Source organism: Bos indicus x Bos taurus, chromosome 8, assembly GCF_003369695.1.
Source record: "Bos indicus x Bos taurus breed Angus x Brahman F1 hybrid chromosome 8, Bos_hybrid_MaternalHap_v2.0, whole genome shotgun sequence".
Lineage (NCBI taxonomy): Eukaryota > Metazoa > Chordata > Mammalia > Artiodactyla > Bovidae > Bos > Bos indicus x Bos taurus.
Genome location: NC_040083.1, coordinates 61739167 through 61765110, shown reverse-complemented (window position 1 = coordinate 61765110; position 25944 = coordinate 61739167). Strand labels below are relative to the sequence as shown.

The 25944-nt window shown below is 52.3% G+C and overlaps 1 protein-coding gene across 1 annotated transcript in view; it reads left to right on the top strand.

Moving 5' to 3' along the window:
* Window positions 1-25944, top strand: part of SHB (SH2 domain containing adaptor protein B) — a 138865-nt gene that overhangs the window by 100254 nt on the left and 12667 nt on the right. Inside the window, exons 4-5 of the mRNA XM_027549704.1 lie at window positions 6649-6820; window positions 13793-13912. Of these exons, the coding sequence (XP_027405505.1) occupies window positions 6649-6820; window positions 13793-13912 (292 nt within the window). The remainder of the gene's footprint in view (window positions 1-6648; window positions 6821-13792; window positions 13913-25944) is intronic.

The following is a 25944-nucleotide window of genomic DNA, read 5'->3' as shown; positions in this document are numbered from 1 at the left end:
TTACCACTAGCGCCATAGGGGAAGCCTTCCACCTTGGGTGGTCTTGACAAAAGTTGCCCCCAGGAGGCAGCATTAAAGCTGAACTTTGAAAAATGGCTAGGATTTTTGCACTCAGAGATAGTGAAGAAAGGGATTCTCCAGGGCAGACACAGCAGAACAGAGGCCTGGAAGCAGGGAGATGAGGGATGGGGGACCAGCTATTCTTTGTGACTGGAGCCGAGGGGTGGGTGTGAAACCCAGAAGGGTTGTCACCAAGTCACCAAGGGCCTCAAGCACCAGAGTGAGTTCTCTGTCCTTTCCTGTCCTGGGGACCTAGGAGCTAGCAAGGGTTTCTGGACCCAGAGAGCTGTGCTTTACAGGCTTATGGGAATTTGGGAACCTGATCTCTTTGGCTAGCCCTGAATGATAAACAGGAAGGAGCCAGATCTAGAAGGAACATATTTATTTCATCTAAGCAAACATTTACTAAGTACCACCTCTATGCCAAGCACTGTATTCAGTTTAGGGGCTGACAAGATATTGGAGAGGAAAATAAGTCATAGGTACTGTCCCCCAGAGAACCCCATGGGCTGCCAGGGGAGGAGTGGCTGGGGGCTTGCTGAACTACAAGAGAAGGGTGGAGTGCTGTGAGCTGTACTGGAGGAGGGGAGTTCTCAGAAGGCGGGATGGGGAGGTTTTGTGGAAGGCAGGCTTTTGTGCCAGACCTTGGAAGCTTCTAGACATCATACAGTTGGTGGTCATTTCAAAGACTAAATGAGGGAGATGTAATGCCTGCCTGGCCGGCCCTGTCACTTTGCTCTGAGACCCAGATGGTAACCCCCTCCCTTCACCCATAGGACGGCAGGGTTGTCCTGAGGGTTAGAGCTAGCATGGGTGCTTGTTAACACTGACCCAACTTCAGGACTAATTGATATAACATCTATAATACAAGTAGGAAGGGGACCACCAACAGCAAAGGCTAACCTGGGTGGAGGAGAGGCCTCCCAGGAGATCTGAGCTGGGTCTTAAAGATCTCATCAGATCAGAGCTTTGGAAGGACATCTAGGGCATCATGAAGGGCCACCTCACCTGCCTTGGAGACAGAGGCTGGTGGAGCCGTTAACTGGACCACCTCTCCCACTGCCACCAGGGCTCTGGTCCCGTCATCGCACCAAATACGAAGGGCTCCAGAGGCCTGGTCCTGCCCGCCTGAGGCTCCCCTCCCTCCAGCAGAATGCTGACTTCCGTTTCTAATTGCCTATAGGTGGAATTAATTAGATACTGTCATTCTAACAACTCACAGGGGTGGTATATTTTTTCTCTAAATGCAGATATTCTTTTGAGGGCTGTGTCTTCCTTTATCTTTTACAGAAAATCACTAAATTAAAAGAATTGCCTTTTAAAATTGCAGATTAAAGAGAAACTTAATTAGAAGGAATGAAAGCAGTTGTGTTTGGAGCTTTTGTCCTTAACATTTTTTTTTCCCTTGTGCTGCTGAATCACTGCGCTTGGAGTTTGTATATTTTTATTTTAGGTGGGATGATTTGCCTAATTAAGCCTGTCATTCATCACCACCTGTTCCCTCTAAAATATATGCCTATATTATTAAGCTTGCAAGCGAATGTATAAATTAATTCAGTGGGGAATTGCAGTGTTGACTGGGACGTTATTAGGTTTTATCCAATTTATCTGGTATGAAAACTGATATTTTTCCCCAGTAAAATGAAACAGCAGCTCATTAAGTTTCTTCATTCAGTCATTCTTTGAGCACCTATTATGTTGTGGTCAGGTACTAAGGCTGGGGGAATGGGGGAAAATATGGTGTAGCCCCTGCTCTTGAGGGGCTCATGGGGAGCCAAACAAAGAAACTGGCCATTAGGGTACCATAGGCTGAGATCAGAAAACTAAGATCACGGCATTCGGTCCCATCACTTTATGGCAAATAGATGGGGAAACAATGGCAGTGAGAGACTTTATTTTCTTGGGCTCCCAAATCACTGCAGCCATGAAATTAAAAGACACTTTTTCCTTGGAAGAAAAGCTATGACCAACCTAGACAGCATAGTAAAAAGCAGAGACATTACTTTGCCAACAAAGGTCCATCTAGTCAAAGCTATGCTTTTTCCAGTAGTCATAAATGGATGTGAGAGTTGGACTATAAAGAAAGCTGAGCACCGAAGAATTGATGCTTTTGAACTGTGGTGTTGGAGAAGACTCTTGAGAGTCTCTTGTACTGCAAGGAGATCCAACCAGTTGATCCTAAAGGAAATCAGTCCTGAACATTCGTTGGAAGCACTGATGCTGAAGCTGAACCTCCAATATTTTGGCCACCTGATGCAAAGAACTGACTCATTGGAAAAGACCCTGATGCCGGGAAAGATTGAAGGCCGGAGAAGGGGTCGATAGAGGATGAGATGGTTGGATGGCATCACCGACTCAATGGACATGAGTTTGAATAAGCTCCAGGAGTTGGTGATACATAGGAAAGCCTGGCATGTTGCAGTCCATGGGGTCACAGATAGTCAGACACAACTGAGCTACTGAACTGAACTGAGGCTGAGATCAAGGTGAGTCTGGGAAGGGGGTGAAGCCAGGGAGGGCTTCCTGGAAGAGGTGACTCCTAAAGAACAAGTGGAGTCAGTCAGGTGGATGAGGAGAAAGGCAAGAGTTCTAATGATTCACACAAAGAACACAGCCTGGAGGGCGGCATGGTGAGACCTGAGACTAGATAGGTTGCCAGGTTGTTGGTCTTGAGAACCTGCATTCCTTCCATGATCGTGTTGCATGCTCCATGCCTCTCTTCTTACCTTCTGGGCCAGGAGGTGTGTAGTAGGATTTTATACTGGCAGAAATTCCCAGATTCCGATTTAGCCAGTGGAGCACCCAGATTGTCTGGGTGAAAGTGCCTTACAGTTCATCTAGTCCCTCACTCTTATCTGCCTCTGGCAGAACTAAGCCTAGAACCTTGTCTCCCACCTACCCCTTCCCACACCCCCACTCTGCTACCCCTGGGGCACCGTTCACCACCTGGGGCCAGAGGCCTGCTGCACTGTCCTGTCTCCATTCTCTCCATTCCCCCAAACCAGAAAGTTAGCAGACGGGAGGCTTCATGGGAAAGTGCACACTGGTCCCGTTCTCCCTGACCCCACCTCCCACTGTGCCCCGATCTCCATCGCAGTGCGGTATTGTACAGGAGTCTTCCCCAACTTGCCCCGTGAGTAGTCAAGTCCTGTTGGAGTCATCTCCAATGTCCCTGTCATCACTGAGGGATTCAGCCTCCATCACCTTCCCTATCTCTCTGCCTCCAGGGTCACCCTTCAACCCTCTCTCCATCAGCAGTCAGAGAGGTCTTTAAAGCCCAGTCTGAAGGATGGCATTCCTTGATTCAACCCACTCATAGGATCAAGTCCCAGCCCTTTAGAAAGGTGACCAGACCCTCATCTGTCTACCTGATCCCAGTGCTTGCCCCTGCCCAACATCACCCATCCAGGGCTTTGCAAGTTAGGTGGCTCAGGTCAGAACTTGCTTTACCTCTTTCTCACACCCCCTCCCAGGACGGTACCCCATTTGATCGGTTGCCCTGAGGGCTGGTGTGGCTCCCTGCAAGCTCTGACTGGGGAGCTGGGCTACTGGGAAGCCGGGGGAAGGCCTGTGGTGACCTGTGTGTGGGGGCCCCCGCTCTGAACATCACCCCTTTATCACCACTGTGAAAGCTCAGCTCATCAGCTGGATGGAGGAGGATGTTTGTTTCTCAGATATCCAACCGCAGGACCTGTCCCCTAAAAGGGCCTTGAGGTCATTGCCACCTGGCTGTCTGTCCCCGTGGTTGGACACAGGACAGAACTGTAGCCAGAGAAGAGGGCAGGGAGCCTCCAGGCGGGTCCTCACTCTGCCCCAGTCCTGGCATCGTAGGCTGTGGGCGTCTGGAGGTTGGGGCTTGGCCTCTGTCGTGTTTTCTCACAGAGCTTAGGGTTTTCTGTGAGCCTTCTTCACCTGGACTTGCCAGCCCCATCCTCCAACGCTCAGGCCTAAAGCCAGTAGTGACCTTGACCCTCTGTCTCTCTCTCCCTCCATTCTGAAGACATATACAAGTCCGATTCTCAGTCACTTCCATCCACCTCTCCAATGCCAGCCCGTCCTACAGGAGTTTACTCACTGCTTGGCTTTGCTCCTCGTCCATCTCACTCTCTCTCTCTTTTTAACAAACTTTTGTTTTTTTAAGAGTAGTCTTAGGTTCACAGCAAAATAGAGATGAAATTATGGAGAGTTCCCATAGACCCACATTCTCTGTCCCTTTTCAGCCCAGCAGTCCTGTTAAAGAGTACCAGGTCGAAAGCTTTCCCCATCAGAAGTCAGAATGGCTCTTCATTTTTCTCAGAATAAAACCAAAGTCCTTCTCAGGGTCCACAAAACCCCCAACCATGTGGTCCTGCTCCTTCCCACTCCCCTGGGCCTCAAATCCCACCCAGTTCAATCCACTCCAGTTGCCCTGGGCTGTGTTGTTTCTCAGTCACCCTCAGCCCATTCCTAAAGTCAAGGGCCTTGAATCTGTTCTTCCTTCTCCCCAGAATGTCCTTCCCCCAGACGTCCATGCTGCTCTGCCCCCTTCCTCCAGGCATTTGTTCAGATGCTGTGCTTTGAGAGGCCTGCCTTGTCCTGCTTTCCTTTTCTCCTGAGCACTTAGCCCCAGCCGGTATGCTGTGGATCTGACTTACTTTACTTGTTGTCTCTCAGACCCTGAACTCCAGAAGTGGGGATTTCTGTTTTGCTCAGTGCTGTTTTCCCCAACTGTGAACTAAGCCTGGCCCACGTGAACAGGAGTCTAGAAGGGACAGCCTGCCAGACCCTGCTGCAGTCACGAGAGTGACCAAACACGTGGGTCCAACCTGTCTCGAGCCTTCCGTTGGCAGGAACCCCCCTCCCCGCTGTTTTCTGTAGTGATTAATAGAGCAGCCTGTCTCAGAGGGATGGAAATGCTTCGCTGCCCTGATGGATGATCTGGCTCCGTGGCTGAGACTCACAACGAGTTCATTCACCATCCTCAGTGGTCCATAGACCGCACATCACCACCGTCAGGGCAGGAGTTTCCCACCACCTTCCGTGAACATGAGGTTGATTGCTGTGTAGCTGGGGTCGGAGGATGACTCGCCACGTCCGTGCTTGCTGGGTGGGGCTGGGGAGATTTCCAGCATTGTGTGTCTGTGGGCCTGTAGCTGGACGTGGCCTTGGGTACACGGTTCCGCAGGCCCTGGCCCAGTTTACTCAGCACTCAGTATATGTTGGGCCAATCAAATGTAATCCCTCATCTGATTCCCACAGCAGTCAGTATGATAAGAAATAGGGCTTCAGAGAAGTGGAGTGGCTTAGCCAAGGCACACAGCAGGTCATGGCCAACTTCAGAGGGGGACTTAGGGCAGTTCGGAGGCTTCTGTGAAGTACTTAGTATGTGTCCATATTGAGTAGGCATGATAATAGTAATGAAAACAATCCTTTATGATAGCATTTACTGAGCACAGACTAGCTACACGCCAGGCGCTCTGCTAAGATGGCTGTTCATCCCCTGGCAGACTCCTCACAACAGCCCCACGAGTTGGGTACGGTCGTCATCCCTAGTTTTCAGATGAGGCAACCGGAAGCCCATAGACATGACTTGCAAGGTGGACTGCTGGTCTCTACCAACACTTCTGGCAACTCCAATTTTGTTGGTTTTTAAATATTTATTTAGTTGCGGTATGCAGAATCTTTCATTGTGGCACAAGGGCTCCAGAGCACATGGGCTCAGTAGTTGCAGAATGCAGGCTTAGTTGCCCCGAGGAATGTGGGAAGCTTAGTTCCCTGACTAGGGATCAAACCTGCATCCCCTGCATTGGAAGGTGAATTCTTAACCACTGGGCCACCAGGGATGTCCTGGTAACTCCAGTTTTAGCTCAGTATTTTCCACTCTTTGTGGGGTGTCTCCAGGGTCCTGCCCTCCAAAGGTACCTCCCCAGCCCATGGGGTGAAGGGATGCTCCTGCAGGTCCAGGGCTGGAAAGAAGGCACATTGGAGGGCCCATCCCACTGTGCTGGGCACTACTCCAGCCTCACCTGGGGGCTAGTCCAGGACGGGGCTGGCTGTGTGGAGGGCCCACACGGTGGGGTGAGTATAGAGGAGCAGACGGCTGTGATGCAACACACCCCTCGACTGGAACTCTCTGGTTGTCCCAGGAGGAAGGGGGCAGATGTGGCCGGTGCAGCCCTGTGTCGGGGGGGAAGGTAGGAGAATGGAGGAGGAGAGGAGCCACTTGGAGGCAGGTTTTTGGCACAAAATAAAGAAAAACTTTGCCCCTGACAACTGTCTAGGGAGCAGAGCCCCCTCTGGGAGTACCATGGCCCCTTTGATGGAGGTTGCGGGAGGGTTCCTTTGGGGATAAGGCTGAGCTCAGTGGCCTCTGGAGATTCAACCAGCCCCTCGATTGCACCATCTGATTGTGATGGCTCCTCACATCCTGGTTTGGGAAGCCCACAACTTTTGAGCCATGTCTGTTCATTGCCTGGAGCTCTTCTGCCTGCAAATTGTAAATCATCAACCAACCGTGCTGATTTCCTGGCCCCACTATGTGCCACCAGTGACTTGTTGGGCTGAGCTCTGGGTAACCAGGTAACCGTGCTCTTTCTCTCTCCCCCACAGCCCAGTTTAATGGCAGCGAGAAGCGGCAGTCATCCCCCTCACCTTCCCGGGACCGGCGGCGCCAGCTTCGAGCTCCCGGAGGGGGCTTCAAGCCCATCAAACATGGGAGCCCTGAGTTCTGTGGGATCCTGGGAGAGAGAGTGGATCCTGCTGTGCCACTGGAGAAGCAAATGTAAGTCCTCAGGGAGCAAAGCTCAGTCTCAGTGACCAGTTCACGGAGTCACTGCCGATGCTCATAGAAGGCCGAGGCCGCTGTCAAGTCTGTCCGGCCAGGATTAAAGCACACCTCTCCTGACTCCTGGCCCTGTGCTTCCTCTCTGTCCTCTGTATCACCTGCCTGCCTTCGGATGGCTAGTAGGAAGGACAGTGGGATCGTCCACATGGTGTTCTGCTTACTTTTGTATCCTCCTTTCTAGTTTCATCATGCAGCAAGTGAGCTTTTAAAAAGCTAAATGTATATTAAACCCTCCTGCCTGATTGCATATTAGCTTTATTTTATAGCAGGAGTGATGTTTTTGCCCGACATCCCTGGAAGCTCAGGTGGTAAAGAATCTGCCTGCCATACAGGACCTGGGTTCGATCCCTGGATTGGGAAGATCCCCTGAAGAAAAGAATAGCTCCCCACTCCAGTACTCTGGCCTGGAGAATTCCATGGACAGAGGCTACAGTCCATGGGGTTGCAAAGAGTTGGGCACGACTAACTAACACATACACATGCTAAATCCTGCTGCCTATTAGCTTTAGTTTATAGCAGGAATGATCTTTTTGCCCCACATCTGCTTGATCTTAGTTGGGCAAGACCTTGGCACTCTTGATTTGGGTTTCCCCCAGAGAGTTCCCAGCTTTAATCAGCATTCGAGTCCCATCCCTGCTGCCCCTTGCCCCCCTGCTTCTCCGCAACATTCTGGTCAGTGTTGTCTCCATCCTCTTGACCGAGATGGTCATCTCCTTTCTCTGATGGGGTCTTGGGTCCCTGCTCTGCTCTGAAACCTTCCATGGTTCCCCATCGCCTCCAGGATAAAATCCCACCTCCCAGAATTGCCACTCACTTTGTGAATTGTTCCACATACCTGCCCTAGAGTAAGTGTCTCCTGGAACTTAACAAAGCACATCCTGGATCCCATGCTCATACCATCAGGTGTATCGCCCTCTTCACAAGTAAATGTGGGGTAAGTGGGATTATCATCTTACTGCAAAATGAGAAAATCGGGACCCCAAGAGATGTGGAGCCTTGGCTAGGATCTCCTGGCTCAGAGTGCTGAGGCAGGATTTGAATTCTGTGACTCGACCCCACACCTTCCTCTCACTTCCCTCTTGTATGTAATTTTCCCTCACCCTTAGCACGTGACCGGCACAGAGTAGGCACTCAGTAAGGCCAGGAGATTAGCTGACACCCAGCAAGTTCCTTGTGAGACCTTGTCGAGTGCATCATGCACTATATTAGTCTCCACCCAGGGGATTCTGGTCTCGCCCGGCCGGCAGTGCATCCCTCACAGGAAATGCTCCCTCGCTGAGCAGGATGCAGAGTTTTCCGAATGATGTCATGCGCTCGTGTGCCCTTTTTTAAGCGTGTGCTGCAGCCTCCTTTGTGACAGCCCTGCGCCTGCTGCACAGAGCACATGGGGGGAGGGGGGAGGGGTAGGCTCCCAGCAGGTGTCGTGTTAATCTCTTACGTCTCACAGCCACACAGATTGGGTGGCAGGTTTTGCTTATTTCTGATCAGACTGTGCGCTTTTTAATCAACAAACAAAATATAATCCAGAGAAGCCTGGGAGCTATTCAGCGTGCATCCTGACCCAGGTCTGCCTGTGGTCAGCGGCCCAACCTCCCCTCTGCCCACACCCAGATGGAACTTCATGAGCCCCGTGAGGGCAGGTCTCCCTTTCCTTTCCTGTTCCCACCCAAAAGGCCCTCAGCCAAATCCAGAGTCATGGCTGGCTTTTCCTCCCCATCATCTCATCTCCCTGGGATTATTCCAGCTTGCTAGAGGCCTGCCTCATCACCCAAGGGGTAGGGTGGTGGGCTTAGGTAAGATCCCACTTCCAGCAGAGCCCGAGGACCCAGGACCCAGGACCCAGGACCCAGGCCGAGAGGTTCACTGTATCCCACCCAGGCTGATGCTGCCTCGGAATTTAGTAGGCACTTCCAATTCCCAACTTCTCCCCACCCTAGTGCAGGGGAGAGGGAAGGTAGGCGCACTGAGCAGGTGCCCCAGTCTTAGAGGGTTGTTAGGGATGGGCAGTCACACTTCTGCCCAGGCACCCAAACTACTCGCTGGCCCTCCTGGGACAGTGGAAAGGCTGCTCAGGTACTAAGGGCTGACTGCTCCCCAGCCTCCTAGAGGCAGCACACCGCCCGCTCCATTCAGCATTATTATTACCATCAGCACTTGAACGTGTCCTAGTCATGAACTTCTTGGTGGTGTTGTTCAGTCACTCAGTCATGTCCAACTCTTTGTGACCCCATGGACTGCAGCACTCCAGAGTTCCCTGTTTTCTTCACCATTTCCTGGAGCTTGCTCAAACTCTTGTCCACTGAATCGATGATGCCATCCAACCATCTCATCTTCTGTCACCCCCTTCTCCTGCCCTCAGTCTTTCCCAGCATTCAGGGTTTCTTCCAGTGAGTCAGCTCTTTACATCAGGTGGCCAGAGTTTTGGAGCTTCAGGTTTAGCATCAGTCCTTCCAGTGAATATTCAGGCTTGATTTCCTTTAGGATTGACTGGTTTGATCTCCTTGCTCTCCAAGGGACTTTCAAGAGTCTTCTCTAGCACCACAGTTCTAAAACATCAATTCTTAGGTGCTCAGCCTTCTTTATGAACTTCTTAAAACAAATAAATAAATAAATCTTGACTAGACATCCCCATCTGACCCCAGCCCCTGTTGGGAATGTAACCTCCATGAGGGCAGGAGCTTGTCTGGGTCACCATTGCGTGCCCAGTGCCTAGATTGGTGCCTGGCACATAATAGGTGCTCGGTGAATAGGTAGCTGTCCCCTCGGTGAACAGAGTCCCCACAGAGCAGTCAGTGCATTCGCTCTCCCTTCCATTACCTCCCATTCTCTCATCCACCCCAATCTGCTTCCCTTTTCTGCCCGGGTAACCAGCTGACCTCTTCTGACCCCTGTGGCAGCCAGCACATTAGACGGCTCCCTCCTTCTAAGACGCTCTCTGCTCCCGGTTTTCCTCTGCCTCCCCCGCCAGCTCCTCACCTCAAGCTGACCTGAAGGTTATACTGTCCAGGGCTCGGCTTCCAGCTACGTGCTCTCCCTGGGTAGTCTCCTCAGGATGCTGGTGGTGAGTCACCAGTTCCCATCCCCAGCCCACACCTCTCCCAGAACTCCTAACTCCTACGGCCAGCTGCCTTCTTGGCATCTCCACTTGGCTGACGAATGGGCATCTTAAATTTAACACGTTCAAAACCGGACTCCTGATCTCCTGGACACCCGCTGCTCCCCAGTTTGCCCACCGTCCCCACCCCACCCCAACAGCATCACATCTACCACGTTGCCCAAGCCACAGTCCTGAAGTCATCGTGATTCCTTTATTGGTGTCACACCAGCATCTAGTACGTTACTAACTTCCAGTTTTCCATCCAAACACATCCCGAATCCATCCATTCCTGTCATCTCAGGTCCTCCCGTCTGGACCACTGCAGAAGCCTCCTCGCCTGTTTCCTGCTTCACTTCCCCTCTGGCCATTCTTCAGGGTAGCCTGTCTACCCTTTTGTAAAATCGTCCAGAGCAAGTATCTCTTAACATCTCTATTTAAAACTCTCATTGCCTTCCCTATGCTTACAATGAAATCAGACTTCTTCCTGTGGCCCACACGGCCTCGGGGAACTGGGCCCCGCCTCCTGTTCACCCGCATCCTGTCCCACTTCCCACAGTCACAGCACTGAACTGTTCTTGCTACCTTTTTGCTCTGTGAACACCCCAGGCTCATTCCTGCTTCTGGACCTTTGCACTTGGTGCTGCCTCTGCAGTGAACGTGTTTTCTTTGGCTCTTCACATGATTGGCTCCTTCTCAGTGCAGATTCTCAGGTCAAATGTCATCTCCTCGGGGTTGCCCCCCTGTCCATTCATTCCATAGTAGGCACCTCCCTCACCCCAGTCACTGCCTTATCACAAACCCAGCGTTCCTATATAGCAGTTGTCACTATCTGAAATTGTTTCCTGAATCTGTTGGTTGACTTTCTATCTGCCTGCATCAGCCCTTTGAGAACAAGGATATAGTAAGTGGTGAGTAAATAATTGGATGATCTCATGGGTGTTGGAGATTAATTAATTAAGATTAATTAATTAATCTTAATTCCCATGGTTCAGGCCTGAGTGGCCAGCTCTACAAAGTCCAGTGCATCCCCAAGATGGCCTCCTGCCTGGATTCTCTTTTCAGTTCAGGCAGGTCCTCCTTGGGCCCAGGGGTTGCCAGCCAGGCCCATCCTGTCTCCTGGTAGCCATCCTCATCCTGACAGTCTGCCCTCTCCCCATCCCCCAGTTGAGTGTCCTTTGCCTCTTCTCTCCCCAACTCCTCCTGTTTCTCCTTTGATCCTCTACCCCGAGTCCCCTGCCTTTCTCTACATGTGGAATGGCTGGAGCAGCTGGGGAAGGAACCAGCAGCTTATCCTGTTTACCCACCAGGGATCACCCTTAACGAGGATCCAGAACCCCCGAGGCCCATCTGCCACCGCCTTTCTTAGAGCCACTTGTCCTGTGCTCTGGGAGTTGGACTCAGGCAGCGCCTCCCTGGAGACTACTTCTTGGCCTTCCCTGAGGACGGCTCTGCTTCAAATAGCTGAAACTTGCTTGGCTAATAGAACAGCATTTTGTCAGCTCACTGGGGCTGTGTTACACAGGTGAAATTTCCTGGAAAACCACCTTGGCCAAACTGTTAACTCTCATCTCGAAAGTCAGCTCCATCCTTGTCTAACCACGTCTCACATATCTTTTCTTAAACATACACTGGCCTGTCACATCTCTGGGAGTGTTGTAATTATGGCAACCCATGCAGTTCCTAGCGTCACATCCTCTTAATTTCTGTTTAAGTATAGACAGGAAGGTGGGTCTGCAGTGTACACTTCCTCTCGCCTTTTCCCTCAGTGAGTCCCCCTCCAGATGTCCAGCCCCGGGTCTGACCTGTGAGTGGTCACCTCTTGGGCCATCAGTGACTCTGTCACAAGCTCATTGGACGGGGATACTCACGTCTCTCTCACTCTGCAGTCCTTGCTTTCCTAGAGCTGGTTGAGTTGGTTTTTTTTTTTTAGGTTATAATTATGTCATCTTCACTGCTGCTAACTGTTTAGAACACTGCCTTATAAATGGCAGAACGTGCAGAGAAAGGCAATGTGATGCTTTTCTCCACACAGGACGTCTGTACCAGAACTCTCACGGGTACTGTTCACAGGGCACTCCTGGGCCAGGTCCCGGAGGCAGGCTCCTCCATACACCTGCTGCTGCTGCTGCTGCTAAGTTGCTTCAGTCGTGTCTGACTCTGTGCGACCCCATAGATGGCAGCCCACCAGGCTCCCCTGTCCCTGGGATTCTCCAGGCAAGAACACTGGAGTAGGTTGCCATTTCCTTCTCCAATGCATGAAAGTGAAAAGTGAAAGTGAAGTCGCTTAGTCATGTCCGACTCCTAGTGACCCCATGGACTGCAGCCCACCAGGCCCCTCTGTCCATGGGATTTTCCAGGCAAGAGTACTAGAGTGGGGTGCCATTGCCATACACCTGGGGGAGGTATAAAATTAAATGCAGTCTACACAGCAGCAGCCTGAAATACTGGTAGTTGGGGAAGTGACCTTTGGCTGTCTGCAAGTTCACTTCTCTTTTGGCTGATGCTGGTAGCTGCCAGTTGCTGAAACTCACCCCATTGCAGGCTCTCCATCAGCCCTTCAATGCATCATTCTGTTTAATCCTCACAACCCCCAAACAGGAATAGAGTGACCCTAAGTTAGGAAACTGAGATGCACTCAGATTTAGCCTCTTGCCCCAGACTCCCAACTGGCCAGTGGCAGAGCCAGGTCTGTGCCTCCGCGGCCAAAGCATGATCTATCCTTGACCACTGGCACCTCTGGTTCCCTTCCTAACCACATCTCTGGCCATCTTCCCACTGACCCGATCCCTCAGAGACCATAATGTAAGTAAGTAGAGACCTGTTCTGAGTACACCTACTGACCAGCGTCCTAGGATCTTCACTCTGCCACTGAAACTTAAAGTTCAACTCTTCCAATCTTGAAAACCCACGTCCCCCTTTGGTCTTGCACTCGGGGCCTTAGCCAGGCATCTGCCATGGCGCCCCTCCCATGAGATTCTGCCGCTCACCACGTGCTGCCCGGAAGCAGAACTGCTGGGGTTGCCACGTGCCCGGTCGATGCCAGATGCACTTGGCGGGAGCACTGGTTTGGCCACCCCACCCCACCGCCTGCTTTCCTGAGTGACGAGCACCGGCCCTCTGTCCCGCAGGTGTCGCAGAGCCAGCATGTGTCCCGCCTGTCAGCACCCTCTGATGGCTTCTGTGTCTCTCAGAGAGACCAGAGTCCCCTTGTACACAAGGCCCCCAACCCAGCCCTGCCACGGGGCCTCTGAGGCCTCAGCGCCCACACCGCCCCCTTGTCTCACTGTAGCCGTCACTGGCCTTCTTGTTGTTTCCAAAACATGCCAGGCATCCTGCTTTGGCTGCCTTTCTTCTGCCAAATATGCTGTTTTCCAGCTTCTTCCTTTGTGGCATCTTCCCTCAGCTCCTTCAGGCCCATACTGAAATGTCACCCCCTGCAGAAGGCTTCCCTTGCTGCTGCTTAAGACAGCAGTCCCTCCCGCCAGCTCCAAGCCAGGTGACCCTGCTCCGTGTCTTTCGTGGCATCCACACGAGACTGTGTGCCTCACGGTGTGGAGGCCAGGTTTGCGTACCACACTCTCCCCAAGACCTGCATGCAGCAGGCACTGTGCATGTCTAATGAGTGACTGAACACGCGCGTGCGCACAGGCACACGTGACATCTGCACGCACAGGGACGCGGCCTAGTGACGAGGCCCAGGATGCCACAGCCGCCCTCCAGTGGGGCTGAGCCTCCTCGGGGCAGATGGGTTTCAGGATGTCAATGGTGGGGGTCTATCCCTGCTGAACTCTGACCCCATCTCTTCTCCGCAGATGGTATCACGGAGCCATCAGCAGGGGCGACGCTGAGAACCTGCTGCGCCTCTGTAAGGAGTGTAGCTACCTTGTCCGGAACAGCCAGACCAGCAGGCATGACTACTCCCTCTCCCTGAAGTGAGTAACCTCGGCCACCCCTGGCCCTTGGCAGCCTCCCGCGATGTGCGATCCGGCCCGGCTGTCTGAGGCAGAAAGACCCGCCAGTGTCCCCCCGGGGAAACTTGCCAGCATGAGTTATTTCACGCCTTGCTTTTCCAATTTGATCTAATTCTTCTGGGACACAGAGAAGTTTTTATATTCTCCATTTCTGCCTCCCTTGAAGAGGAGGGGCATTTTCCTAGGATTTATATTAAATATCCAAGAATAGTTTCCACATCTGCCGTGAGCCAGGGACTGTAGAAGCACTTAGCGTGCCTCGTCCCTCCTTCAAACCTCACAACAGCCCTTTGAGGAGAAACATCTTGTCCCCATTGTGCAGATGAGGAAGCTGAGGCTCAGAGAGGGACCAGGGCTGACCCGAGGTGGGCTGGGTCAGCACTCAAGGCCCGGTGTTTGACGCCCCACTGCTCCTGCTGCCCCCGTGGGAACCACCTTTTCCTTATGTTCTTGGCTACTGTTGGGAAAGCCTCTCTTTTATGTGTCGCACGAAGGTTGTAAGGAACCCCACAGAGAGCCAGGAAGAATCTTGCTGACATGATCACCTGCAGTTGCTTTGTAAACTATTGGGTCTTTGTGATCCACAAGATGTTGCTTTCAGGATAGGTGACCCTGAAATAAGAAAAGGGTTTTTTGATTGAGGGTTTCATCCTTCAGTGCTATTGCTGGATGGAAGCCAACATATTGACTAAAACCCATTTTACAGATAGGAAAAGTGAGACTGGGAGAGAGGAGGGATTTAAAGAGTTAATGACAGAACTGAGATATAAACCCAGGTCCTTCAGCCAGCACAGACCACTGGGAGCAATGGTCAGCCAGCACAGACCACCAGAAAGCAAGCAGCTGCCTGCTTTCTTTCTACTCAGCTTGCTGTTATTCGAGGCCAGGTGATGCAGAGAGAACTGCCAGGACGCATCAGGAGAGCCCTGTGCAGGCCAGCTATGAGGTCAGTAGGGTCGGTGCACACAAGCAGAGAGAGACTGGCCTGGGCTCTCTGCTCATGACTGACCCCACCTGCAAGGGACCGTGACAAACTGTAGAGCAGAGCCTGGGCCGGAAACAGAGGCACCGGAAGTCTGCCTGGAGAAGGGAGGATGTGTGGGGACATGGAGGAACCACAGGTCTCTCAAGGACATCAGGGCAGAAGTGGTAGATGGGGCGTTATGGGCAGGTGGATTCCAGGTCAGCAAGAGGTACGGTTCTCTAACCCTTCAAGCCTATCAGGAATCAGAGCTGCCTCAGAAGGTGGTGAGTGTCTCATCACTGGGGATGTGCAACCAGGAGCTGGACAACTGCTTTGCCAGGGAGGATGTCGAGGGGATTTCTGAGCCTCTGGGAGGGCACTCAGGGCAAGCGACACATGGATACTTCATTGTCCACCATCAGGCCTGACAGCTTAGAATCAGGCCGGTTTTATTACAGCCAAGGAGAATTCAGTATGCTAAACTGTAGCTGGGCTGATGGCGGCCAAAGTCAAAGGGCTGTCCCTGCCTAGGGGAGAGGGCAACAGCAGGGAGAGGTGCACACAGCTGCTGTGCTGCCAGGGTCAGGGGTCTTGAACTCCCTACTGCTCCATGCTGCCTCTTCCCGCCCCCACTGTTCGAGGTAACCTAGCAACCGGGTGCCCATGAATGATGCTTCCAGATCTTCACCTTCCTGCCTCAAGGTGAACTGTGCCTTTCTGGGCTTCAGGAGGTGAGAGAGATGAGTGACATCAGAGATGGGACTCCATATCACCATCCATCCTTCCTTGCTGACCCGGATAGACTGCCCACTCCCTGGTCTTCCACACACTCATCACACTGGCTGTCTCTGAGCTCCTCAGTGTATTTCACTCTTCCTGGAATTCCGTCATCTGGGACCAGGCCAGAGGCGTCTTCCCTAGAGAACTGGCTGAAGGCACAGAGGAGGGGGTGGGGGCGCCCCACTCCAGCCCAGTCATTCCTGCACGTGTCAGGGACCCATCTCGCTTCTGTTTATTCACTGGGAGCACACGAGGGATCTTGAACCAGGGGTGGGAACTACTCACACCAGCAGGGCCCGAAGGGTCCACCCCCCAGCATCCTGAGCCCGTGCCATCCGTCATGCGGACAGAGGCAAGTGCTGGCTCACAGGTGGGTCTTCAGAAGAGTGTGCGTGTCGCGGTTCTAAGGGCGTAGTTCCCTTTTCGTCCCAGGTTTGCTCCCTTCCCCGACCCTCCTGCTCTGTCACAGGCTTACAGTCCAGGGGCCGGGCTTTCCCATTCCCTGACCTCGTGGCCTCGGCAGCCGTGTCACCTTTCTGAGCCTGTGTCCTCACCTGTGCACGAGAGGCAATGCTGTTCTCCATATAGACAGAGAGGCCCATCAGTGTCCCTGGCTCTCCAGATTTCCCCTGGCTTACTGTAGCCGGATCCCCTGCACCTCCCGGGCAAGGGGAGAAGGTGGGGGGCACAGCTCAGGGGGGGCCTGTACTGGGACCTCGACCAGAGCACTCTGCCATCAAGCCCGGGTTTGTCTTCCTGCACCCGTCCTGTCTGTTCTCATTATCAGGAAGTGCAGTCTGGATGACTGGTCTCTGCCCACGGATGCCAAGGTAGAGGGTTTAGTTTTGCATGCTTGTCTAGAGCCATTAGATCCCAAACGCCAGAGGGGTGGTCTTACCTGGTCAGCTTTCCCTCAAAGGAGGCTGGGGAGGAGGGTTGGGCCAGGGCAACCTACTAAGGGAAGTTGGGCTTGTTTTCCAGAGCAGCCCTAGTAACCAGCCAGGCTGCCAATCAGGGAGAGACACCTGGCATTCATCACCTCAACCCCAAATGGAACTGCCCTGGTACTGAATGTCCCAGCTGCTTGGGGCAGGTGCCAGCTTTGCCAGCCACCATGGAGGTTTGGGGTCTCTTTGATGCCGAAGGCTGCCTGGCAGGGGCGGGGTGGGGAGTGGCATTATCAGGATTGCAGTGCATATTGACATTGGAATTCTGGCTATGTTATCATGTGAGCCTTGGGTCCTGCTGTGAGGGTGTTCTGGGGAAGAGAGAGAGTTTGGGGTCTGTGGCCCCAGAGGACAGGGCTCTCCACCCCTCCACGCCAGAGGACAGAGCTCATCCATCTGTCCCTTGGCAGATATTTATCAGAGCCCTGGGTACCAGGCACAAGGCTGTGCAGAGGCGGGAGCAGAGGTGAGGACAGTCTGGCCTAGGCAGAAGAGCTCCCAGTCTGGGCCTTGTTGCTTGCAGAGGGCTTGGGGGCCGGAGCTGGCATAAGGGTGGGAGGGTCTGGAAAAGCGGCAGGGCAGAGGTACATTGAACCTTAAGGAGAGGGTAGGTATTCCCTAGGAAGGGACAGTTGGTGGGCATCTCAGGTAGAGGGGACACGCCAGACAAAGCCCTGGAGATGCAGAAGAGCCTAGGCACGGTTCAAGCCCCACAGAGGAGCTGATACTCAATTCTTAGTGATGGGGCCACCCTCAGGCATCAAGCCATGTGCTTAAACCTCACTTCCACCCTGAGTACTCGCAGTACTTCACAGTTTTAGAAAACCTGCATATTGATGTCGGGACAGCCCTATGGGGTGGTCAGGGCAGACATCACCACCCTCATCATCAGTGTCGAGCCTCTAGTGACCTTAGATGCCCAGCTGGTCCAGTCCCTTGGCTTTGTGGCCAAGGAGGCCAAGACCCAGAGGGGACTCACGACTGACCCAGCTACCCAGCTGCAAGTGACCACACAGACAATAGAGATGGTGTCTGCATCCCACTGTGGGGACCAGTCAGATCCCTGGACCAGGCCAAGCAGCCACCCACCTGCCCCTTCACCAAAAGCTTTTCCCTGCACCCATGGTAATCCAAGACTGTGCCTGCCTTCCTCAGTTTCTCACATCCCTCCGTGGCAGCGGCCCCCACCATGAAGCAGTCTCACAGAGGTCCTGCCTTGTCACTTTTCAACACTGTCCTCAACCCCTTCTGCAGACCTCTCCGTCTTCCCATCTCCAGCCTGACCCAGCAGGGCACTGGGCCACTGGCCGCCAGCACACACCACTGACCCCTGGTACACTCACTCTAGCCTCAGGAAAGCAAAAGGTTGAGCTCTTAGAAGTTGGCAAGAAAACATCACCCTCTTACACAGTTTCCTGTCTGGAAAGGCAAGCAGTGGGAGAAAGGGATTTAAAAAAAAAAAAAAAAAACCTCATTAAAAGGGTTCTTTAGGCACTTTGGACTATGAATGACTCTTTGCAAGTTCTAGTTTCATGAGTTTTTACAAAGGAATCTGGACAAGATGAGGGAAACAGGACTTCAAAGACTGGAGGGTTTACAGCTGGGACGTAGGAGAGCACCCAGGGCCTCCTCTTATGCTTGGGAACAGGGACAGACAGAGTGACCCTCCTGGCCTCAGCAGAGATGCCCCTGCTGCTTTGACCTGGGCCCAGCCCAGCTCTCTTTAGGCCCTGAGCTGCCATCCCCAGTAGGGTACACAGCCCCAGGGAGGCCTCGAAAGGTGCCTTCAGCTTTCAAATCCCCACAGGCAAACTGCGCAACAACCTTGCAAATGTGGCCCAGATTCTGACCTCAAGAGACATTTCTGACCTTTCCATCAGATTGCAACTCAGCCCCAATCTCTCAAGAGTCTTCCTCAGCCCATAAGCTCTGTCCCTTCAGTTTCTTGTCAATTACTGGGCTCCAGTCTCCAGGAGTTCATAGCCCAAGTGGGGAAGAAGTGGCATTTATACTGGTAACTCAAATACTCACAGAACATGTTTAAGGCTACCTAAGGCAGAAAGTGGGCTTCCCCTGATGGCTCAGATGACAGGAGACCTGGGCTCAATCCCTGGGTCTGGAAGACCCCCTGGAGAAGGGAATGGCTACCCACTCCAGTATTCTTGCCTGGAGAATTCCATGGGCAGAGGAGCCTGGTGGGCTACAGTCCATAAGGTTGCAAAGAGTCAGACATGACTGAGTGACTAACACTTTCACTTTTTCACTTTTCAAGGCAGAAAGTGCTCAGGTCCATGAAAGAGGGAAGGAACCAGAAGAGAGGGTGTTGGAAGGCTGCCCTGTGGACAGGGCAGAGAGGACAGCCAGGCAGAGAAGATGGCACAGAGACAGGAAAATGCAGAGCTTGTGTGAGAATAACAAGTAACATTGGCAGGAGCCAAGGAGAAAGGTGGCACTGGTCATCCAGCTGAGGAATTGGGGCTCTATCCTGTACATCAGGGAGCATTCCTGAGGGTTTTGAGCAGGGTTGCAGTCATGTCCCCAGAGCTGTGCTCTAGAACCATTCATGAACTGGGTGGAACATCACTCTGCTTCCCTGTGCCCTCGCATGTCCACAGACATGCCACCAAAGCTAGCACAGTCCAAGAAGTGGGCGGGAGTCCCGTGGGAGATCACTTTTAAAGATGTAGAGGGAGGGACTTCCCTAGCAGTCCAGTGGTTAAGATTCTGCACCTCCAATGCAAGGGCTCGGGTTCAATCCCTGGTCGGAAACTAAGATCCCACATGCTGCATAGTGTGGCCAAAATTTGTTTTTTTAAAAAAGTAAAGATATAAGAGTGAAAAGCATGGGCTCTGCAACCAGTGAGATACATGGATTCGAATCCTTGCTCCACTCTTAACTGCTGTGTGATTCTAGCCACGTGAATTTACCTCCCTGATCATCACTTGGAAAGCTATGTAGGCCACTCTCATGAACTTCTTATAAAAACTAACGCAGCCTAGCAGGCCCGACCAACAGCAAGTACTCGGTATATGCAGTCTCCACTCCTCCCAGCTTTCCCAGAGCCTTTAGAAATTGCCACGGAGCCAGCATGGTGGACTAGGCTGCACCGGGTCACACACCCTGGGGGTGTGTCTGGGCTGTGGCTGCCTCTGGATGACTTGTGCCGGTGTCTTTGTCCCCACCCCCAGTGCCCATAGAAAGAGGGTCCAGCGTTTGATTCATAAATTTGCTTCCAGGTCAAGGTCCCCATGGTCAGGACAAGCTTCTCTTTCTGCTCCATCCTAAGGACAGTGGGAAGGCCCCACCTCCTTCTTCAGGTGGGGAGGAGGGGGCGAAACGATTTATCAAGAAAATGCCTCCTGGTCTGATTGCCAAACGAGGCCCTTCAGGTTCCCACCTGGAGCTGGGAGGTTGTGCTGACTGCTGGGCAGCCAGTCTTCACCCAACAGATGCTTCCTGGGAGGGTGGTGCGTGTGGCGGGGCCAGAGGAGACGATGGGCTGTGTTCCAGGGGTGCGGGGGGCGCATTTCTGTTAGGGTTGTTTTTCCTTCTCCTCTCCCTTCATTGATTTATATGGTAAAGGAGAGAGTTTTCAAACAGTAGGCATGTCTGGGTCTAGGCAGGCGAGCAAGTGATTAATCTTAGTTTGTTGCTGCTGACAGCCAGGAGCAAGAAATAATAACAGTTTGTGGGGTGGGGAGAGGTGGGGGAACGCGGAAAGACTGCTCGCCCTTCGATCATCAGAGGGAGCACGGACTCCAGTTCCTTCTGCCATCTGAGCACCCCTTATTGAGTGGGCGTCTGAGGCTTTGTCCTCTTAGCTCCACAATGGCTGCTCCCATGGGTGAGCCCCCAGAGTGGTCTCCCAGACCACAGTGGAGGCTTCCAAGCCATCGTGGGCTTCCCTACCCAGCATGACCTCCTGCCCCAGAATGTGGGACTCTTGCCCCATAGGTAGGCTTCCCTACCCACTTGCCCTCCTCCCCAGCCTGCCCTTGAGGGCTTCAAGAAAGGCAGGTATGTACTGCCCGGGGCACTGCCCAGCTCCGATGACCGGGGCCCTAGTTTCCTGGCTGTTTGCCCCCATGCCCCCCTTACTTTGTACCTCTCTGAGCTGCCAGGTGGGTGTGAGGGCTGGAGGAGGGGGGATACCAAAGAAAGAGAGGCGGGGGTCAGGCAAACTGGCATAAGGTAGCTGGCTGATTCCAGGCAGACAGCGATGGCAGGAGAGGGTGGGGTAAGGAAGGGCTTTGACCTGGGCCTTGGGGAATGAGGAGGGCTGAGACAGTTGGGAGTGGGCAGAGTAAGGAGCTGCCCATGCTGAGGAAACAGCAGACCAGGAGGAGAGAAGCTGCCTACTTTGCAACCCAGTTTTCAGTAGATCCAATCACTAACATCCTCCCCATCTCCCCAGAATAGAGGCAGCTCAGTGTAGCAGAAGACATGAGCTCTGGATCAGTCTGGCATGGGCTTTTGAACCTCAGCTCTGCCACTTACTAGCAGGATGGTCTTGGACAAAGGGACTTAACATCTCTGAGCCTCGGTTTCCTCATCTATTAAAATGGGTTTTACAGAGGTATTCATGAAGAGACGATATATGTGAAGTGCTTGGCCTGTGCCCAGCAGGCAGTAAGTTAGTGGTAGCTCACTGTCTTTGTTACAGACTTTGTTACAGCCATAGGTTATTGAGAAAAGAGCTGGGTGTGGTTCAGTCCCCTGCCCTGACTGTCCATGCCCACATCCACTCCCCTTTACGGTGATAGGATCTTAGAGTTCATACAGGCTGCCACTGGAGAAAATCCTGCACTACTATGACTGAGACAAATCACTGAGAGCTGAGAGCTCATGTTAAATCCAGGCTGCCCTCTTGATGACTGTGTGACCTTGAGTAAGTCACTTAACCTCTCTGATCTGCCAGTTCCTCATCAGCTCCTGAAGATGATGACCACCTCAACAGGCATGCAGAACTAAGGCCAGAGAGAGGAAGACGCTTGTCTGCCTCCTAGCTTCTCAGCCAGGCCCTGAGATTTGGCAGCATTTGTGTCAGCCTGAGACAAAGAGCAAGCAGGGGAGGGGGGTGTCTGCATCTTTGCTCTTGCTACACGGAGGGTTTCACATCCTTTCAGGGCTGATGGAGGGAAAATGAACTTTCTGCTCAATTAGTGGACAGCATGTTTTCGCCTTCTCTAAAAGGTTTAAAGGAAATGGTGCAATTAGGAGCTACTGCTGTAGGCAAAACAAGAGGCTCCTCAAATGTTCTGTGTAGGAGACGAAATGAAAATAGTGAACTTTAGAGATAGAGGTTTTCAGAAGCCCCATCTGATGGTCGCTGAATCTGGAAGGCAGGTCAGGATGGAGGGCTGGCTGCTGAGGAGGCTGCAACAGTTCAGCGAAGGACTCAGGCAGTGGGAGTAAACAGAGGTCATGTCTTGGTAGAATTGAAGAGGATGAGAAAGAGCAAGGAGCCTGGGGCCTCGTTCCGATTTCTGAACGGCCGGGTAAGTGGTGGCTCCGCCAGCTGCAACACAGACCTGGAACTCTCAGTTTTGAAAAACCCAGGAAACTCATCATAACTCAAGACGAGTTTTCATCCCTGCCCCAATTGCTGCCCCAAACCCAGAGGCAAGAGGTGCCTGCACTCACACTCCAGCCCGTTGTCCAGAGCACCTGCCAGCCTGGCAGCGCCCAAGGTGCCCACTGATGGGGTGGGGTTTCCCTTCCTGACCTGCCACGACTCCCCTCCCAGCCAGGCACACAGCATTGCCCTTTACTCCCCCGAGAGCTCCCTAGTGCAGTGTCTGAGCCACCCCGATTACATTTCCAGCTGGTTTTTAATTATCTTGTATCAGCCACATAAATCTGCCTGTGTGGCTCGCCTGCCGAGTGGCAGAGGGGGAGCGGGGCTGGGGCGGGGGGCGGTTCCAAATGCCCATTCATTGCCAGGAAGCCTCTCATGCCCTGGGACAGCTTCCTTTCTGAAGCACTGGTCTCAAAATGTGAAAAACATTTCTTTCCAGTCACATTTCTAACATCTTGTTAATAGGATTTATTTAACAATATTTTTGCAAAAGCCATCTGGGAATGGCTTGTTTGGGAACTTGGGAGGACACGTGGGTACTACAGGCCCAGGCCGTGGTGACAGATTACAGACCTCGTACCTGCCATCAGAGAAGGGACAGAAACATGGAGAAGGACTCAGTCAGGGGCCAGGGGACCAGGGCCTGAATCCCACTGCTTCCACCGGCTGTGGGGGTCACCCAGCGAATTATTTCACGTCTCTGAGCCTCACCCCTGAGGCTCAGGGACACAGCGGAAGGGAGATCTCTTTGTAAATTCCCGAGTGGCTGTATAAATGCAGGTGGGGTTATTTATAGAAACTTGTGCCTTCCCCAGGGAAGAACTGGGGGTCTTACTTTGCTAATAGCTAAGTAAATAGCTGGATGTTCCCCAGAGGAAATATAACCAGCTCTCTCCTTGAGGCATCTGGTGGGGCTTGAAGCACCCAGCTTCATTCAGTAAAATCTCAAGGTTTCCTGTTCCCCACACCCTCAGGCCCTTGCAACCAGAAGAGTCTTGAATCATCCAGGTCAAAACCCTGGCTTTCGCATGAGAGAAACAGGCGCAGGAAGGGAAAAGGACCTTCCCAAGGTCCCGCAGCGAGTTGCTGGTGGAGCCCAGATGTCTCGACTCCCATCCAGGGTTATTACCCTTCTGAAGCCCCATAGCACTATATTTTCTTCTCTCATTTTCTCCATAAACGTTCTTGGTATTTGCTGCAGATTTATAAAATCGGATGTCAGATTTTATAGCTCTCATCTTTGCTCCCACAGTTCAAATTCTAAAGCTATAAAAATGATGTTTTGCTGTGTCTGAGTGTGTGTCACACTCACATATGCACACATTTTGTGCCTCAAACCCGTCCTTTGCTGAGCACACCCCACCCCCCAACAGTGAGCAGCCGCCGACCTCCTTCCAGCCTAGGGTGCTTTCTGCCACTATAAATGCCTTTTTAAAAAAAGGATCGCTTCACTCAGGAGGAATATAAGAAACAATTGGTTTTGGCAAAGCTGGCTTATTAGAAATGCTTTAATTAGAACTTTTTTTTTTGCTATTTTCCTTTTGAAAATCCACACGCTGCTCACAGCTCCAGGCGGTTTGGGGATCAGCCTGTCACATTCTCAGCACAGACTTTCAGGGCAGGGGTGACAGGTCAGCAGCCTAGGTGTCACTGCTGCATTCCCGCTGGGCACCAGGCCTCCAGCTGGATAGGGAGACAGAGGGACAAGAATAGGTGAGGGCTGTGGTAGAGGGAAGTGTGGCAGGGAATAAATAAGGGAAGAAGAAAGTGAGTCTGACTGGTGGCATCTTGGAAGGCTTCCTGGAGGAGGTGGCGTGTGAGCAGGGCCTAGAAGGATGATAACGTATTGGGAAGTAACAGCAAGAGAGAAGGACGATTAGGTTTGGCATTAGAGGAGAGGTCTCTGCAGTGTCCCCTCTCCCTGTGGTGCCAACTTGAGTTTTCAGTTGTCCCCACCATGTCAGCCCCCCTTGGCCAAAGCGACTAAACATTTGGTCCAGGTGGACAAAGATGCGCCTTATAAACTCTGAAGTCCTGGTCAGCTCTCTTTCTTTCTCCCCGCAGCTTTCTGCATTTCTGGCCCTTTCTCTCTTGTACAATTCTTTCCCACCCCTCAACTTGCTCAGAGTAGCTGTGTGCCCATCATTTCCACCTGACACTAAGGTGTATAGCCCGCCCTGGCTGAACACAGCCTCCCGGGGGAAAACGCATTTACACAGGACCAGGTAGGCACTTTGCAATCCCTGGTACCTGGTGTTAGAAACTGATTCGAAGAGGCTTCCACAGTGTATCCTCTAAGGTAGGTAGACTTGTGCCAATAACAATGATTAAAAACTTGGGGCAATTTATGAGTTCTGACACAAGTGATGATCAAACCACTGAGGCAGCAAATGCGTGAGGTAGTATGTGCCAGGCACACCCGCATCTCAAAAGCAGTCTCCAAATGTGAGCATAATCCCATTTTGAGTTCAGATTTTCAAACCAGAAAAATGCTTCTTCCTGTCCTGAATTGTTCCAATCTTACCCCCCAGAAATCTTCTGTGACAAAATGAGAGTTGACCGTTTGACTTCTGTGGTAGTTATGCTTTTAAAAAGCCATCAGTTCCAATAGTCAGTCACTTTTGGGAACTCAATTACTTGCAGCCATGCTGAAAAAAAACTGTAATTAATGTGGTCAAACCCTAGCCAAATAATAAAATGAAAGCTTTGTTGTGTATCAAGGCAGAAATCAATTTCATTAGGGAGCAAAGAGCCAGCAATTTAATTTTGAGAGAACGCTCTACCCTGTGGACAGAGGTTGTCGAGAAGCTGCCAGAATGGATGCCCAACATGAGAGGATTCGCCCTCCAGAGCCCAAATTACGAAGGGCTGACAGTGACCTTTCAAAATTACATTTGCAAACCTTCCAAGTGTGGCTACAGCCAGTGGGCATTTGCTTCTTTGTGTTCTTGGGCTGGTGCCCTTTTTGGTTTGGGTCAAGAGGTGCATGTTGTCTGACCCACTAACACTCTAAAGCCAATGAGATCCTGTCTTTTGGGATCAGGAGGAGGAGGAAGACAGAGTGGACTCTGGAGGTCAGTAGACACCAGAAGGAAGTGCAGCGAAGGCTTGGGGTGTGCATGTGGTGATGGAATCATGTCCAGACAGTGGGACTAACGGCCAAGTGGGATAGACCCACGGGAGACACTGTCCAGTTGCAGCCCCAGCATGTGAGAGATTGTGAGCAGCAGGGGGGACCAGAATGGGAAAGGATAGGAGCTTCTGCCCTCTGAGGACAGCTGGAGAGAGGAGCAGCCTCAGGTCTGTACCTGCTCTATACCCTGCTCTTCAGGCGAGCCTTCCCAGGGCAGGTGGAGCAGCTATGGCCTGCAGGACTGTGCTAAGTCACAATTCAGCTCAGAACGTAGAAGGACTTTCTCATGGGGAGAGCCATCAAAGGTTGAAAAAGGTTGTCCCTGCAAGGAGTGAGCTAGCCCAGCGCTGTAGGTGAGCAAAAAGAAAATGCTGGATGTGAGATGTGAATGTGGACTTTGCATCACCAGATAAGGACTAGAATGGTGGTTCTCAAACTTGAATGTGCATCAGAATCTCTTGAAGAGCGTGTTAAAGGCTGATTCTAGTTCCAGAGAAGCCCAGGAAGCCACAGGCTTAGCAAAATCCCTGGGGACATTGATGTAGGCATTCCGGGGCACATTTGAAGAAACTCTGTGTTTGAGAAACCTG